Source organism: Camarhynchus parvulus, chromosome 5, assembly GCF_901933205.1.
Source record: "Camarhynchus parvulus chromosome 5, STF_HiC, whole genome shotgun sequence".
NCBI lineage: Eukaryota > Metazoa > Chordata > Aves > Passeriformes > Thraupidae > Camarhynchus > Camarhynchus parvulus.
In genome coordinates, this window is record NC_044575.1 from 52,243,564 (window position 1) to 52,261,702 (window position 18,139).

The following is an 18,139-nucleotide window of genomic DNA, read 5'->3' on the forward strand; positions in this document are numbered from 1 at the left end:
TAGCAACACCGAGTAAAGTACACATTCAAATCAAACGCACATTTGAATTAAGAAAGAGCAACCTGGAACACACCTTCCTTGGTAATCTACTGAAGAATGCCCTTCTGCACAGAAGCAATCTAGATACTGGTGCTACTGGCTGTTGAGTAATGCGGTAATCAGGGCGTCCTAGGCACCATACTTGGGTATCATACTTACGTTCTTGAGCAAGAAGAGTTGCATCTCTGAACAAGGTAGTTGCATTTCTAGAGCTCTTTAACAGTAAAAGTTGTTTTATGAAAAACTGATACCAAATAAACAGTGTATATATAGATATCAGTAGTAAGCATTCACGGGTGGTAGGGGGCTTTATGTTTAATTCCTGGGATTGTACTTGCAGTGTTGTTCACACAATAATTTTCATGCTGAGAGACCACACATCTACTACTTTTAAGTATCAAAAATTCTTAGGCCTGATCTCACCGCTTGCTTTATTGACCTGGGGGACACAGAAAGCTCACTCACTTCTGGAAGCTTCCAATCCTCTAGGCATGAATTAATGTTTCAGCCTGTGTAAATTGGTGTATGATCTTCTATTTCTGTTTAGCTGTAACAACTTACCCCAACTCAGGTGCAGGTCTTGAAATTATTTCTCCCTGTGAGTAATTTTCTGCTCAAAACTGATGATGGAAAATGCAGATAATTTTTGAAAAATGTATTTTCCAAATACAGTTAATTGCCCATATCAACAGTAATAGCATCCCCATAAGATAAATGGGGTGACAAAGTCTGTGCTTTGTAACAATGAAGGCATGAATTCTTTGCTAACTGGTTTGATTTTGGTTCTTTAACTAAAAACTGAAAACCTGTTATTTAGAATTCACATGATGCCCATTTAAAGGCTATTCGTGGTATCCAGCAGTTTCTGAGAATAAAATTTTTCAGTTGCTACAGTGTTTGTGGGAGTCCCGGGTGAGAGAGGTGGTGCTGGGTTAACAGTTGGACTTAATGGCCTCAAAGTCTTTTCCATCCTAAACAATTCTGTGATGTTGTGAGTGCTGGTGATCATCTCACTGACAGAGACCAGTGATTTACATCTCCCTTTAGCTTCCATGGCTTCATGTTATCTCTTTTATGTCTTACATAGATCCAGCTCACAGACAATGGTTTTGGGGGTTTTTTTGGGTGGTTTTATTTTTTTTTAATGGTATTTGGGAATACCAGTAAAGGAATGGCTTTTGAGAGCAATAATTTCTGCCAAGCATATTGGCAAGGTATAATATCTACTGTTTGAGCTTGTTTTCTTCCCCTCCTTTTTGGTGACATACTTGAGTCCCCTGAGGTGGAGGTGTAGCTGTATTTCTAGCTGGAGTAGTGTTCTGCCAATTTACCCATTATTGGGCACTTGAATAATACATGAAAAAATAAAGTAAATAAAATTTCTACTTGCCCAAACAAATTATATGGTTGGTGCAGACAAATGGCTATTCTCAGGTGTGATTCAACTCATCATCTTAGGCTGAGTGGCTGAACTAAGGGAGTCTCATTCTGCCCTAAAAGTACCTTTTTCTCTTAGTTTGCCAGAAAGTGGGGCAGCATCACTAAATCAAGATTTACACATTGAGGGTCATGGCAGCTTAAACCCCCTGAGAGTCCCTCCTCAGCCTAAGTCCAGTATGAACCCTGTAGCTGCTCTGCTCCATCAGTTATGTCCGTCTAGTATCCTCAGCTGCCTAGGTTTATGTGAATCACCTTTTTTCTTGCTTCTTGGAGTGCAGAGGGAAGCAATTTTTAGAACAACAGGCACTAAAATTAGAAATAATTCAGTGACACTTTTATAGTAGCCACATGCAGGAGTACTTGTTCCATAGTAGTTTAACCTTCACAGTATCATAAAACAGCTGTAGAGCTGGCTTTGGTGTCAAGATGAAATAAATTTATAATAATGTTTAGTTACCACATTTTGAGAGCCTTACACAGAGCTATTCCTGCCTGTAGCTTTTTCCTGACTCCATAAGATATCTGAACTGGGAGAGCTGGCATGAAAACAAAGCCCCAACTGGTTTTTTGGGAGTGTGTTTTGTCTGATAATTTTTTTCCCCCTAGGAACATTGTCCATAGTTGATCTAGGTTAATACCCAAAATGTAGTATGTTGGTCCTTTTTTCACTTCAGGCATTTTAAATCTGTTCTAGCAAATGTAATCTTTTCTGGGTTTTGCAGCACAGCCAACCTTATGAACCTGCTCAGTGTTGATGGTTCATTAATTGCTCTGATATTTTCATCCCAACTACCTTCTTAGCTTATTTTTGTTAGATGTTTTTTCCCCAAAGGCTGCAGCTTCAGGATTTGTGTGATTTAGACAATGAGAATCTTTATTTAAGACAGTTCCTAGCTCCCATTGTGGCAGAAGAGTCTGAAATAGTAATCTGACGACACAGAAATGCTCAGAAACTGGTAAACAAATGGAATTAAAGCCATTTTTACTCTCGTGATTTTTGTTGAAGGGTGGGGATGAATGATTCATTATGTCCTCTTTTTTTCTTTCATTTTCCTAACACTTGGAATCAGCAATATTGCATTGTAATAAGCCTCTAAAGATGTTCTCTATTAATATTATGACATCCAAACAGAAAGCCAAATCTTTTCTCTTTCACATGGGCTTAAACCCAGAAAAACACCAGTTATTTGTGTACACTGATGGAACAGAATAAACAGGCAGAAGATGCTAAAACTGCTACAGTGATCTGTGGATTTGTCATTTCTGGTAAAACCAGAGATTTCCAATCCCAAATTCTGACTTGCCCAGTCTGTGTTTTGTTGATCTACTACCAGGTCAGAAGGCTTGTGAAGACCAATTGACACATGGAAAAATTACTTTTGGTGAGCTGTTGAGAAGGGCAGTGTAAATTCTGGCAGCAAGAGATAGGAAAAGGAGTTCCCTTGACATCTCTGTTGCCTGGGGACAGAATTCATAAGTACCTGGTTCCAGGCAAAGGTGGATTTGTAGCAGGAATAAGTGGCTCTGTGCAACACAGCCTTTCTCTTTCCAATGTCTAGAGCTTCCTTCTGGATTTTTCTTCCCTGAAGATCAGCTTCCTCAGGACTATGATGACTTTTGTGAATCATGTTCCCTTTATTCTCCCCAAGAGATGGATAAGATCCAAAAGGTGATTTAGAATTTAGAGGAGGTCAGACAGGGTTTTTATTTCAGTTTGATCCTTCCCCCCTCACTGCAGCCTGTATGTAAACTTGCCTCACCAGGCCATGCTCTGCTGTGCCACATTCACACAGCTTGGTGTGGACTCAGCAGAGCTGTGCAGGTTTCTTTGGGACCACTTTTGGCTTTGTACCTGAGCAGCACAGTGCCAGTACTAAAGGCCAAAGCATCCCAGGCTCTCTCTAACGAGATTCAGACGCACAGTCATAAAAGGCTGTTTTGTGCTTATGTCAAATAAAGAATAGTGTTTTATTGTTTTCATAGACTCGAGGTTTGTAAGGCCAGAAGAGGATAGTCACATGACACCAATTTTAGATGGCATGTGGGAGAGGCTTATCTTCCCAGACATCTCCAAAGGAGGACACAGGGCTTGTAGGAAGGCTCCTGCACAGAATCTCCTTTGCTATGGAGGGAGTGTAGAAGATCTGCTTACATCAAATGCATGTCAAGAAGCAGTGTGAATGCCTTCCATTGGGATAATCTAGTTCCTTCTCTTTCATAACACTGCTAATAGGATGCCCTTGGAATATTTATGGTTTAGGGTGGAACATATCTTTAACAAGGACATGTGGTCCAATTGAAAAAATGAGGCAATTTCCAGACTCTCTAAAATAAGCAGGAGATTCATCACATATAATAATGTTGTTCACGTCTTCCCTCTCTATTTTTCTTTCCCTAGTAAATACAAACATATTTTTCCTGGCTCTTCTCATGCATTCCATTTGGTAATGAGGGTTTAAAGAAAAAAACAGAGTGACCACACTACTTTGAAGACAAGCACTGGATTTTAATGTTTGTGCAGACTGTGTATTAAGGACCTAATATTCCAGGAGAGGCCAGCCTCTGCCTTTCCAGACCCAAAGACTAAACTAAGCTCCCAAATTAGTATTTAGACTTAATTTTAAGTGGTCTAGAAAGTCAACATGGAAGATACTGCATCTTTCAGCCTCCAGGAGCTGATGTCAGCATCCAGGAACACAGGCATTTCCATTATTCATGGGCTGTCTAATACTCATCACATCTGGGCTGGAGTCAGTCTGAACCATACAACTGTGACTTTAGATGCTATTTAGTAATGCTGTAGTGATCAGTGAACAGTGTTTCTACCACACAGCCTGTGGACATGGCTCCACAAAGTTATTTATTATTATTATTACTTATTATTTATTGATCAAAAGAAACAAATCCAGAATGTATTTGCATAAAACTATTTTTTTGACAGAAAGAAAGAACCAACCTGGCTTCAGGCGGCTTTCTACTGAGAGCACCTATCAATAATCTTCCATGTACCACAAGTTCCAGAAAGAGCAAAAAGATTATAGTCAGCTTTTTTATATAATGTCTCTTGAGAAACTTTCTAAATGTAATGATAATAATAATAATAATAAAGTTGCTCCCCATCTTCCTTTAAGGGCCAGCTTTTCAGCGTGGCTGAGCATTGTGCAAGGGCTACCCTTTGCTGCTGGTAGCAGCTGCTCTGTCCTGGGACAGAAGTTCACTCAGAAACAAGAAGAGACACCTTGGGCCCTGTGTCCCTGTAGCTGCTTTGCCACATTCAGCTGTGCCAGCAGCCATATAACTGAGGCAGTTAAGGAAAAAACCCCAGACTATGAGCTGACTTAATTGTAATGGCAAACCATCCACTCCTGTGCCTTTCCTTCTCGTATGTGGGTTGTTAGTTAAAAAAGGAAGCAGGAAAGGGCTATTTGGTGGTAGCATGTGCTGTGTCACCCTATTTCTTCCAGCTGGAGAGAAGATGGAACCATTGAAGTCCCAGTGCTGTAGGCTCTAATCTGGATGCCTGAGATCTTTCATTTGAGTGCTTTCAATCATGACTCTTGGGTCCCTGAAGTTGATAAAATGGAAACTATCATCATCTTTGCCAAGGTAAATAAGCAGTATAACCAAAGAGTTTACTGTTGTGACCATCCCAATAGGTGTGAATGACTCCTGAAAGGTTGGGAGTCTGGGAGAGTATGTGCACCCTTGTGTAAACTGGGCTTGTTCCTGACTGTGTACTGGAAATTGAGCAAGATCTATTAAGGAGCTGAAAATAATAGGTTACTGTGGGGCCAGGAGAGCTGCTGTGTTGCCAGAGCAGCTGAAAGCTCTTGCTGTTTGTGGAGCAGATAAATGGTGGCCTGGCAGTGGGTGGATGGGTATCTCACTGCAGGATTGGTGTGGGGAGGTGCTGGCCTAGGAAAGCAGCCAGGCAATGTGTTTATTGTGCTGCACTCAGCTTGTGCTTGATGAGAGATGTGAAAGGAAGACAAGAAGGGGATGAATGCCCTGGTATGGGATTTAGGATGAATCTGTTAGCAAAGGGTTAGAAAATAAAGTGTCTTAGGTGTTCATTTATTTTGGGGTCTTTTCCAACAAAAGTTTATCTCTCTCCCCCAGTGAGGCACCTTCCTCTGTGTGGGGATGCTAACTTTTTGCCCTTTGTCTTTGCTTGCTTGCTGTCTCTTTCTTTTTTCCCTTTTGTCGCCTTTCATCTTCATGCCTCTTCCTCCTGTGACTACATTCCCCAAATCCCATTCCACTCTAGCCTCTTCCTCCATTCCCACCTGCCAGAAGGATCACCAGAGGAGAAGGTAACCTTTGTTGCTCAAATCTCTTGCTAGATTTTCCAGGTTAGACCCAGTTAGAGTTTAGTTAGCAGAATCAGTGAACCAGGGAGATTGCCTCTCCCAGTTATTGTTTTAGTCTTTTGGAGATGTGTCTGAATTCTGTCCTTCCCCACTGGAAACAAACTTTTCCTTTGTTTGAATGATCAATTTGCATCTGTTATGTGATGGACTGTTTTGTCTCGATGTGTTTAGCAGAGCTGGCTGAAAGCTTCTCAGCTATGCAGGAAAAAGAACCAAAATTTGATACATTGTCCTACAAATAAGGATATTGGCCAGGTGTCTTCTGCAATAGGAAAGAAAAATACTGGGGAGGCCATTCTAGCTTGGTGTCCCTACAGTTGTGGTGGAAATGTGCCTGTATGAGGGCCAAAAAGACCTTCTCTTTTTCCACAGCAGGGTCCTCACCTTCTGGCCTGGCTTTCTAGAGCGTTGGCAAAGGGAATAGAGGCACTGGAGCTCGTGGTCATTTGGCCATGTCTGGTTGCCTGCTGCTCTAGACAACTGCTTGCTTTGCCAGTGGCTGTAGCTGGTCCTGCACTTCATTTCCCCCATCTATGCTGACTCCTGGCTGAGATGGCCCAGAGATACATTGGTAAGGCTATAGGAGCCTCATGTGCCAGTAGAGTATTTGTAGCCTGAAAATGTCTGGGTCAGAATGGTACAGAGGGAGTGCTTTTCCAGTTTAGGAAACCATTTGTAGTTTAACTGTCATATTTTGCAAGAACCTGTCATCACTTTTTGTGTCATAGGCTCTCCAGCAATGTTTTCCATGTGCAAGACTGATTCTCTCACACCCCCTTTCTGCCTTGTTTCACAGAAAACTGCATCAATTCTCCTTTTCTTTCTCAGGCTGTCACCACCCTGACAGTGATTCAGGTCTTCACCCTTTCTATCCTAGGACAGAGAAAAGACAAAAAATTGAGTGCCAAAGATTAATAACTTGAAAAAGAAGGTTTTTCTGAAGAAGATAAATCAATTAATTGATTAATTAATAAATCTAGCCACTTGATTTTAAAACTTCCTTTGCAAAGCACCTTCACACAGGATGGGGTGGGGTGAATTGGGGAGGGAAAGAACAATTGATGATCTGCTGTTAATTTATTGTGCCATTGTGGATTGAGAACTGGCTAAATGGCAGGTCTCAGAGGTATGTGATCAGTGGCACAGAATGTGCTGCTGTGTCCAGTTCTGGGTTCCTCAGTATGAGGGAGCCATGGAGCTCCTGGAGTGAATCCAATGGAGAGCAATGACAGTGTTTAAAGGACCGGAGCATCTCTCTTATGAGGAAAGGCTGAGGGGGCTGGGCTGGTTTAACTTCAAGAAGGAATGACTGAGAAGGGACCTCACCAATGTTTGTAAATATCTGAAGGGAGGGTACCAAGAGGATGTAGCCAGGCTCTTCTTGGTACTGCTGAGCCATAGGATGAGGTGCAGTGGGCAGAAACTGGAATGCAGGAACTGCCACCTGAATTTGAGGAATAACTTCCTTACTGTGCAAGTGACTGAGCACTGGAACAGACTTCTGAGAAAGTTTGTGGAACCCCCCTCACTGGAAATACTCAAAAGCTGTCTGGACACAGAGTGGAGTAACTTGCTCCAAGGAGCCCTGCCTGATCAGGGAGGTTGGACCAGATGGCCTCCGCTGGCCGCTTCCGACCCAAACCGTTCTGTGATTCTGCGAAATGTGCTTTTCGTGAAGACCTTTTCTAACGGGCAGAGCTCACGGCTGCGTTCCCGCAGTGCCATGCCGGCATTCCCGGTGTCCCCCCGCGGTGCCATGCCGGCATTCCCGGTGTCCCTCGTGCCGTGTCCCGGAGCCCCGAGCGCCCGCGCCCCGCTCGGCGCCTCCCGCCGGTTCCTGGCGGGGCAGCGCCACCTGCCGGGAGCGCCCCGCAGCGGCCGCGGGGGGACGCACGGACGGACGGATGCATGGACGGATGGATGGATGGCTACTCGCTGGTACGTGTCTTTCCCTGGGTTTGGGAATCCAGTGCCTCCGGTGTAGTTCTCAGGATTGCCACTGTCTGTGGCGTTGTTGGGTCCTCAGGACGAGATGAGAGATGAGAATTTGACTTCATGTTCTCAGAAGGCTGATATTACGTGTTACGTGTTATATATTATATGTTATATATTATATGTTATATATTATTTTATTATGACATTATATTCTAAAATTATACTAAAGAAAGGAAAAAAATACATCAGAAAGTCAGACAAAAAGAAAAATCCGTGACTGACTCAGAGAGTCTGACACAGCTGGCTGTGATTGGCTATTAATTAAAAACAATTCACATACTAAATAAACAATTTTCCAAATCACATTCCAAAATAACAAAACAAGGAGAAGCTGAAGCTTCTCATCTTTCCGGGAGAAAAATCCTGGCAAAGAGATTTTTCAAAAAAATATCATAGTAACAACTGTCTTTCAATCAAAAAGTTCCTGCCTGTTGCAGCAAGTGGTATCTGCTCTGAGGAGCCACCCGGTTGATGAAATATAATCACCTGCCCTGTTCTGTGCCTCTCACTGGCAAACCAGCCTCTTTTCAGCTGAGAGACACAATTTTCTCTTTTCAAATAAATATATTTTAAAATTCTATTTGGGAAATTGAGTCTCTCTGCTTGGTTAAATCCTTGGTTAAAGGATTAATAAGCAACCTTGGCTTTGGTTGTGGCCGTTAGAAAAATGCACTCAAGACTTGATGTGGTGTAGGAAATAAAATCAGCAATTTCTCCAGTAAGTAAGCTCCACTAATGTGACCTGAGAAAAGATACAAGGTGAGAGGACACCGAGCTCTCTGTAGCACATTTTTTTACTTTGTTGCTTGGGATATAATCTTCATTGTGTAGGAGAGGATAAGGGAGGGGAGGAAGCTTCACTTCCAGACTATGCATGGCCAGCAAATCTGAATCTTTCTGCTGCGCCTCCTTGGATATTCTCATGTTTGTTGTGATGCTATTTTACCTTTGATGGAAATATGGTTGTGTGGATGCTCGCTTTTAAAGGGAGTCTTTTGGCACAAAGCAGATTGTCCCTGGGAATGCCTCTATGTGCGCCCTACTGGGGAGATGGGGAACTCTTTGATTAGGGCCAGAAGTCAGCGCTGGTTTGTTCCCTTTTTCTTTGCCCCTCCCGCCTGCATGAAGCCTTCCCTAGCTCCCGTTTGTTGCCAAGGATTCTCACAGCCCCACAGGAGAGTCTCCCGGCCCTCCAGAGTCACTATGATAATGTAAGGAGGAGGAAGAGAAGGAGGACGCTTGGTCAATGCCAGTTCACGCCCCTCCAGCAAAGCCGAGTTAGCCCGTGGCACCCTGGAGCTGGGCAGCGCGGGGCTGCTTCCTTGTTTAAGGAACAGGTGATTTTCCTCGCTTCTCTCGCTGGCGCGGGCTCGGTAACCCAAACCTGTCACGGGGCGGAGCAGAACAATCCTCTGAGCTCCACTTCTGCGGGAGCCTCCCTCATCACCAACCCCTCGCAGCCCCGCGATCCCTGTGCCAAAGCCACAAGGACGCTGAGCCACAGAGCCCAGCTGCTGACAAAATTTCTTTTCCCTTTGACATCTGTCCCTCGCCGAGGCGGAGTGATGCTCGCATCTCCTCGGTTCCCCCGCAGGGGGAGCGGGCGCCGCGCAGGGCCGGAGCGGGGCCGCTCTCCAGGGTGCTGAACCCCGCTCCAGCCCCGGGAGACGCCGCGGGCGTCCCGTCCCTGCCGGCAGCACGGAAGGGGACCAGCCTCTGTGCTCACCTCCTGTACTGCACAGCCGTGCCGGAGACTCCCCTTGAGCGTGTCCCGCACCGGGGGAAAAGGCGATTCTAAAGTGGCAGGCAGAGCACGGAAAAAGCAATCCTCACTCCTACCTTCCCCTTTAAAAACCACCCAACCAAACATTGAAAAGGAGGCAGTTGTGGGCTTCGGGATTTTTTGTTTTGTTTTTTGTTTCTGTGTTTTCCACTCTTCCTTCGGGCTGTGGCATCTGGGCAGATGTCATTGGAACAGTATTAGAACCCCAAATCTACAGTGCAAGCAGGACACTACTAATGTGCCTGGGGAGGCTGTTTCACAGAGGAGATGGCAGCTAGGGCTGAGCATAACAAACACGTAGGCAAGCAAGTGAGGGTTAAACTGGCATGATTAGGGTGACAAGAAATTAAACGTGAGACCATGGACGGCATACTGTCTCTCTTTATGACTTGCAAATTAGAATGGAAATTAAAAAGCTTGAACACAGAGATCCCCACGCCTCCCAGACACGGACAACTGAGCAAAAGATTGTCTGTAACTGTCTTTCATTAAGTGGTGTCAGGCTTTCCTTCCCCTGACCTTCACCAGTTGTTTACAGGAGGGTTTTCCATCTCCCGTTGGAGAGCAGGGTCACGAAGAGGCAAGAGAGCAAGACAAAGCAGACCCAAGATGAGCTCTGAGCTGAGGCAGGGACAGGAGAGCCCTTGCACCAAGCTGTTTTACCCAGCCTATGATGCAAGCACAAGCTGGTGCTTACTGAAGCCCCTGCTTTGCTCCAGACTTGTGAGACCCATGTTGAGGCCTGCATTGCCCTAAGTGCAGATGGGACACGGTCTTGGCATGGCAGGGAGCCCGTTACTGTGGTGGGAACTGAAAAGGGGTTCTGTAGGCTGGGCTGGGCCCTGCAGGACAACAGGTGTTGTGAGAAGCACTGTTGAGCAGTGATGAGCAGATGGGCAGAGCTCCAGAAAGAGGCATCCAAGCGCAGAGCTGGAAGGAGAGCTACCCAGAGGCAGGACAGAGTTGGCTAGCCCGACTCACCTCGGGGACAGAGAGGAAATCTGCCTCTGGGGGTGAATTCAGCCACTCCTCTCCGTGTGTTCCCCCCGCCCCTTCTGGTGCAGGCATATCCCGCCTGCGGAGTCACTGCTGAGCCATTGCAGCGTCCCCCCGGACCTGGTACTGGCATCCTCCTAACTGGTGACCGGGAGAGGGCCGGGGGCTTCTCCAAACACCCTCCCCCCGTGCCCAGGGGTGTCCCAGGTAGCCGGTCCAGCCCTGCAGCTTCAGCCGAGCATCCCCGGCTCCTCCGGGGCAGCCGCGTCCCCACCTGCGTGCGAACACTCGCGGGGGAAGGCGGGGGGCTGTGTCTGCCTCTCACGCCGGTTTCACCGATACCATCATTATTTTCTCCGCAGTCTGCAAGGGCTGAAGTTTCCCTTGATGGTCTCGGCCGCCCGCCCCGCAGATCAATTAAACCCAGAGCCGGCCTGATCAACATAAAGGGGAGGCCACACAGCAAACAAACAAACCAATCCAAAACAAACGGGCGCCCCCGCGGCTCCCAGCCCCCCCCCGGGCAGCCCGCGGTGGAGAGCGCCCGGGAACGCCCCGAAACCTGCAGCGCCCCGCGGGGAAACAGCTCCCCTTTAGCCGCAGGGAGCGGGGCCAGACACCCCGAAGCCCCCCGGCTGCCCCACGGGATCCCCGAGAGGGACGGGGCCGGGGGAAGCCGCCTCCGGGGCGGAGGGAAGGGGGTCCCCGAGGGGTCCTGCTGCCCTCTCCAAATTCCCGCTTGGTTTGCCTCGGGGCCGGCTTTGAATCGGGCTGTGCCCGCCTCCTCTGGCCACCGTCCCAGCCCGCTTCGCCATCGCTCTCTTTAAAGAACCACTCATTTATCGTGTTTTCCTAATTATGTTTTATTTAGCTATTCATGAGCTATTTGGTGTTACACTGACTAGGGTTATTCCTGCTCTGCTTTCCTTTCTCTCCCTCCTCCTCTTCCCTTGCTTTGATGTCCTCTTGCATATTATACAAACAAGATCAAAAGCTACTTTTACCACCTCCGCCCACCTCATACAATATTAGTTACGGGAGAAAGTGTGTTTCGGGTCAGAACGCTGGCTTGTTAGAGAGAGGTACTACCCAGCTGAAACTGGGGGAAGGGAGGGAGAACAGGAAAGGGGGGGCACAACATCAAGTACATGAATTTTAAAGTGAGCCCTATTACCACGTTATTTAAAGGTCTGATCGTGTCAGGTATAATACTGAGGAAAAATGTTATGTTGGACAAAATGCTTATATTTTGCTGCTGTATTAATGAGAAGCTTGCCCTGGGCTATTTCCCCATCTCAGAGGGCAGCAGATGCAGAAAGTCCTTGGAGAGTAGATCTTTGAAATTTCATCAGCATTCATGGGTGACCTAGCCTTTTCAAGCACAATGATAGACATGATAAATCATCTTTGCAAGGAATTCTAATTATCCTTTATATGGCCAGGTTGCCTCTCAAAAAGCAGATATCTAACATTTTTCCATATTGCTTCCAGATTTCAGTGAGGGTGTCAAAAGTCTTGTGCCATCCTTCTCCCCTGGTGCTGACCACGTTATGTGACATCAGCCCTAAACCCCAGAGTGTGCTGGAGTCAAACTACTCTATTAAGTTACATGCCTGCCTGTATTGAACTAAATTTAATTCCTTTCCTCTCTTACCCAATGAAATTATGTGGTGCAGTGTAAGATAGGATTAGAAGTATATCATTATAGCAATTAATACTATAATGCCTCCATGATTAGTGTGCTACATTGAATTTCATGGATTTTTGCTCACTCTTGCCTAGATTTCCCTTGGGTCCTCTAGCCCAAACCATTGTATTCTTAGTAAATTAAATGTGAAATCACAGCAATATACTTAATAAATCCACTATCACCTGTATGGTGTATTAATAAAGGGCTCCAGTGCAACCTGTACAGCATCACCTTGCAGCCTGGGATGCACACAGCGGGAAGGCAGTTTCCCTAGAGGTGGGAGCTGCCTGCCACATCCCTCCTCTCCTGCCCTGCTTTCTCTGTGCTTGCAGAGCAGGCCCAGGAGAGCAGAACTGTGGGAGCCCAGCACTGCTCACCCCAAAGCAGGGCACAAGGTGGATGCATTTAGGCTCATGGCTAGCAGGCAGAATGCCTTGCTCTGTGGTTATTTGTGGAAGGGAATGCATTGCAATGCAGTAACCCCACACTGTGCTTGGGGACTTGGATGAAATCCCCCACCCAGGGAGGTTCAAGCCTTTTCCCACCTCCCCTGGGGGAAGAGGCGGGGGTCTTTAAAGAGAAGCCTGTTTGAAGTGGCCCTGATGGAAAAGGGGTTATTTCAGAGGTACAGTAATGGCTGTCTGGTTATCTGCAGCCAGGGCTCTGTGGCAGGGAGATAAGATATTTATTAAGAGACCCGTTTTAATGCTCAGGGATCGCTTTCAGAGGGCCCAAGAAAAATGGACTTTATCTAGTATATTATTATGTACAGTCACCCTGTTGATGTTTCACTTTAGTTTAGACACCATGAATAAAAGGTAATAACTTTCCCTTCAGCTTGTTTATCGGCAAGACACCTGAGGGCAGTGAGGTGGGCAGATATTTGCTTTAATAGGGGTGATTAAAGGGAGACTCTCCAGGATTAGGGGAGAGGTTGGGGTTGCACAGGGACCCTCAGTGCCTGACATTCAGGGCATATTTTAGACCCAGACCTTCCTAGGAACTTTGCCAAGAGTCAGGGAAGAGGGATAAACTGTGCTGGGGAGGGAAGCCATGGTGGGTTGTAGGTGGCATGAGGACAGGGAAGGCCTGGGCTGTCTTTGAGCATGGTGTGAGTGCTTAAATTTGGTTGGTCTGAAAATGGAGGGGATGGAGACAGATGCCTCAGGCCTTCTCCAGAGCAGGCAACAAGCCTTCCTGACCTGGCTGAGTTTTTCTCTGCTATTGAATGTTTCCAAACCAAGGTGGGAAAGACTCCAGCGACTGGGAAATGACATTTCATGCTTCTGGTTCTGGTGATGGGCACTGTTCTACCTCATGCTGAACATCTGAACTGAGTGCCTGGGTGGGGACACTTTTTACCTGGACTGTTGATGTCCATACCACCATTTTGCTTGAGTAGTTTTTCCTTCTGCAGTCCTTTTCACCCACCTATTCCTACTCCCTTGGTAATGTGAGACCTTCCAAGCACGGGGATCTTCTGTGGCTGGGGAACATCCCACTTGTGCAGGGGAGGGTGGTGGAAGACGAATGCATAGTGGTGCACAGCAAGGCAGGAGGCTGAGACAGGGCTGGTGGGGGGTGAGAGAGTGAGTCTGGGCAAGGTGGCCCAGGGATTGAGTCCCTGCAGACACAATTCCCAGATGGGTTAAGGGACCAGCTAACACACTGGCATGTCTCTGGTCTGATAGTTGGACATCAGGAAGGAATGCAGTGAGGGGCCAAACAAATCCTTGCACCTTTGCTGTAAGCATCTCACCACTCCCACCCTCCTCTTCTCCCTCCCAGCACTGCTTTAGTGCCTGCCTCTTACATCTGTACACCTCCATCCTACAGAGACACCCATTAACCCACTTTCTTCATCTAACACACAGAATTATCATCAGCTGGGAAGCCCAGAACAGATAACTGAGCAAATTCAGAATAAACTACAGTGTCCTTTCATGGCCATAGAGACTTAAGACTTCTCTCTTTGGTCTCTTCTCTTATATTCCTCTATTTCCTCATTCTCCCTCCCCCCCTCCTCCCTTCCCTCAATTTCCCTTCCCTTTCTTAATTTCTATCCCTCCTTTCCCCCCTCCCTCCCTGCTCCCCAGCAGCCGCCATGTCCCGTAGCTCCGTCCCGCCGTGCGGGGCTCCGGCCGGGGCCAGGTTGCGGGGCAGGAGCTCAGCCCTGCCCGGCCGGAGCCGCGGTGGGAGCCGGGCCCGGCTGCCCCCCGCCCCCGCGCAGCAGCAGCCGGTGTCCGGGCGGGGCGGGCGGCGCGGAGCCGTGATAAATGGATTATTCACCACCCTTTCACTGCAGGCCATATGAAGCGGGATAATGCTTTTGTCAGGGGGGGATTATTTGTTTAGCGGGAAAGTACGCGGGAAGGGATTAGCGCTTTGCCCGGAGCCCCCTCCCCTCTTCCATCCATCCCGCCCGCCCGCCGGGATGGGCCGCGCCTCGGCGGGGACCCCCGAGCCCTGCCCGTCCCCAGGCTGGGAAAGGCGGCCTGCAGGGAGAGCTGCCCGATCCGGGAGCAGCCATCGGGCACCTGTGTCTCGGCCCCTCGATGAGGAGGAGCTCGCTCCCTCCTGCCGTCCGCACCCACTGCAAATACACTTAAGCAGTAGGGAGAAAAGAGGGGGAAGCTTTTTGGAGGAGTGAAAGACCGCATCCCTTCCGGAAAGTGCTTTACTCTGCTCCCTCAGGCTTTCCTTTTTTTAACCTTCCCTTATTTTTTTTCCTTTCTTTTTGTGCGTGTCTTTCTTCCCTCCTAAACGGACTTTCACTGGCAGCTTTTCCCTCCTTGCGCTCACCCCGGAGGAGGAGGAGGAGAAGGAGGAGGGAAAAAACAACCCACCAACCCAGCCACTAAACCCACCCAGCAGTGGATGGGGGGAGGCAGGAGGCTCGTAGCGCGGGTTCCTGGCCAGCGGGCAGTGGGAGCCCCCTCGCTGGGCGAGCTGATGGCCGGCGGCGGGGGAGCAGCGCGCTGCCGGCCCCGCGCACCCCGCGCAGCGGCGGCCCCGGCCGCGGCCCCGGCGCCTGCGGGGCGCTGAGGGCTCCGCGCCCGCGCTCGCTCGTCAGGCAAGGTGCGCTGAGAGGGGGATAAAACGGGAGGAGAGAGAGCGGCGGAGAGCGGCAGGGAGAGTGGCGGCTCTGCCCGGCTGCTGGCTACCGGCTACCTCACCCCGGCGGCGCATCCTGGCAGATGACGGAGTAACTCACCCGCGCTTGGCTTTTTTTTTTTTTTTTTTTTTTTTTTTAAGGGGTGGGAGGTGTTTGCTATTTTATCCTTTTTTTTTTTTTTTTTCCCCTCTGTGTGCGTGTGTGTATACAAATACATCGCCTCCGCTCAGGGAGCAGGAATATTTCAAACCCCAAACTATGGCTTTTCAAAAATCGCCCGATGCCTCCAACGCCACGAGGAAAAATCCCAGCCTCTTGGAGATAGGAGCCTTGTGCTTGGACTCGGAGATCATCTTCGGCTTCACCAGCCACCTCCTGCGGAGGAAAGCCAGGGTAAGGGGATCTTGCCGGGGTCCGGGGCAGCTGGGGCCCGGGAGGGGGTCGAGGGCCGGCTCACGGGAAGGGGGTGTCAAACTTAGCGGTGCGAAGTTGCGGGCGGCGGTGTCGGGCAGGTTTCAGCACCACGAACAGTCCTGGCGGCTCCGCGGAGCGGCGCGGAGGGGCGCGGGAGCGCCGCGCTGCCGGACCCCTCCTGGGGCTTCCCCGCGGGGACCGCGGCACCTTATGTGACCCCGGTTTCAGATGGCGAGTGGTGGCACCGCGTCCCGCTATTTCTGGGAGGGTTTTGTACTTACTAAGAAAAGGAAATTGCTCAGCCCCGTAGCGCGGCTCAGCCCAGCGTCGGCCGGGGAGCCCACCCCTTTACCCCCCGCCCCGTCCAACCCGAGCCTTGGAGCCGCGGGAGGGTTTTGCAGACGTTGTTTGGGCACAGGAAATTTCGGAGCAACTTCCCGGAGAGCAGCAGCATTACCCCGAGCAGGCGGGAGAAGGGAGCGGGGGCGCGGCGCCCTGGTGCGTGTGTCTGTGCCAGTCCCGGTTCCCCGCCAGCCCCAAGAGGGGCACAGGGCAGCCCCCGGGTACCAGCCCGTGTCCCCCGTGTCTCCGCTTTAGTCCCGCACCCCAACTTTTCCCGGGCTGCCGGGGGGCGGTCCGGGCGGGCGGGGGCAGCGATCACAGTGCAGGGGGCTCTCTCTGCCCGCGGTGCGGGGCTGTGCTTGTCGCCCAACGCCCCAGGGCATGCACCCTTAGGGATGGGGCCGGTGGGGCGCTTCACACGCGTGCCAGGAGAGCCAGAAAAGTTTAAGCGGTGGCGGAAAGATGCCTGCTGGGGCGGGATTATTTTTTACCCCCATATAGATGTGTTTCCCCACTCGTTGTGCTGGGCGATGCCCTCTTCACCACAGACCCCACCCCACGCGCCACCAGCACCCACTCGCGCGGTGGCGGGGAAGGGGCCCAGGAGCCGCGTTGGCATCTCCGGGGAAGCGGCGGCGTCACCCGGCGCGGCCCCGCGGGGCTCGGGCTCGGCTCGGGCCGCTCCGTCCCGGCGGGACCGCGGCGCCGGCAGGGGGCGCTCTGGTCACAGGGACGGCGGCGGCGCCGAGCGCGGGCCCGGCCCGGCCCCGGCAGCACCGCCCGCACGGGCCCGGCCCCTGACAGACAGCGGCGCGCGCTCCGCTCTCGGGGGGGAAAAACTAAAAAAAGGAGAAAAGTGCTAAATATACGAGCCGGAGCGGCAGCCAAGTAGACAATTAGCTGCGAACGTTAATTTCTCCATCTGTCAGGTCAATTTCCGCGCGTACGAGCATCCCGTCGCGCCCGCCGAGCGGCGGGAGAGTCGGCCCCGTGGGGCCCGTGCCCCGCGGCACCGCGCATCTGCCCGCGGAGCGGGGGCACCGCATCCCAGCCCGCGCAGGAGAGCGGCAGCCGCGGGGCGGAGCGAGGGGAGCGGGCCCCGGCCGGACCCTTGACCCCCGCCGGCAGCTGGTCCGCAGCCCCAGCGCCGCTTCTCTGACTCCGCGCCCTGCGGCGGGACCGCACCCCGCGCCCGGCCCTTTTTTTTCCGACTCCCGAGGAACTTGGGTGTTAGAGTGTGAAGGAAGCAACGACTTAAGTCACACTGATTTGTCCCGTAGGGTCAATATGAAATGGCATCTTTCTCCCCCCGCCGCTATCCCAAACCTAAACCCGAACCCCAGCCCGCCTCGGCCAAGGCTCCCCGCCCCGCTTACCCCACCCCGCCCAGCCCAGCCCAGCCCAGCCCAGCCCAGCCCAGTCCCTCCTACCCTGCCCTCGGAGCACTTTTCCAGCTTTTTTTTGCCGCCGTGCTCCCGTGCTCTTGGTCCTTCCCCGTGCCGCCGTGGGGAGCTCACTCCTTCCTCTCCCATCCCAAACTTCGTTCCCGTCTCAATATGGGAGGCAACATCACCTAGAGCGGCAGCCCGGGCGGCGGGGACCCGGCGCGATCACTGTTGGCACCGCTGACCCCCGCCCCGCGATGGGCACCCCGGGCCGGCCGCGCCGCCGGGCCCCGCGCCGCCCGCACTAACGGAGCGGGGCAGGGCAGCATCCCCCGCTACCATGATCGCGGCCGCCGGCAGGAAAGCTCTGGGACCTGATCCCCGGGCGCCGGGGGTAAGTTCCTACAACACTCATCTCCTCCCCGCGGTTGAGTTTTTCCTTAGTTTTTTCCTTTTTTAAATTTTTTTTTTCTTTTTTTATCTTCACTTTTTTTTTTTTTTTCCTCGCGAGGAGGGTGGGAGCAGCGTTGCCTCCGCGTCCTCCCGCGTTGCTGAGCTGTGCTGTCTCCG

The 18,139-nt window shown here is 50.6% G+C and overlaps 1 protein-coding gene across 2 annotated transcripts in view; it reads left to right on the forward strand.

Moving 5' to 3' along the window:
• Positions 1-15,686: 15,686 nt before the first annotated feature.
• Positions 15,687-18,139, forward strand: part of KIF26A (kinesin family member 26A) — a 96,253-nt gene continuing 93,800 nt past the window's right edge. The window contains exon 1 of one of the 2 annotated variants that reach the window (XM_030950489.1): positions 15,687-15,821. In XM_030950489.1, coding sequence (XP_030806349.1) covers positions 15,687-15,821 — 135 coding nt within the window. Of the gene's footprint in view, positions 15,822-17,564; positions 17,964-18,139 lie in introns of those variants that run through there. The other variant, XM_030950490.1, reaches the window with a different exon arrangement.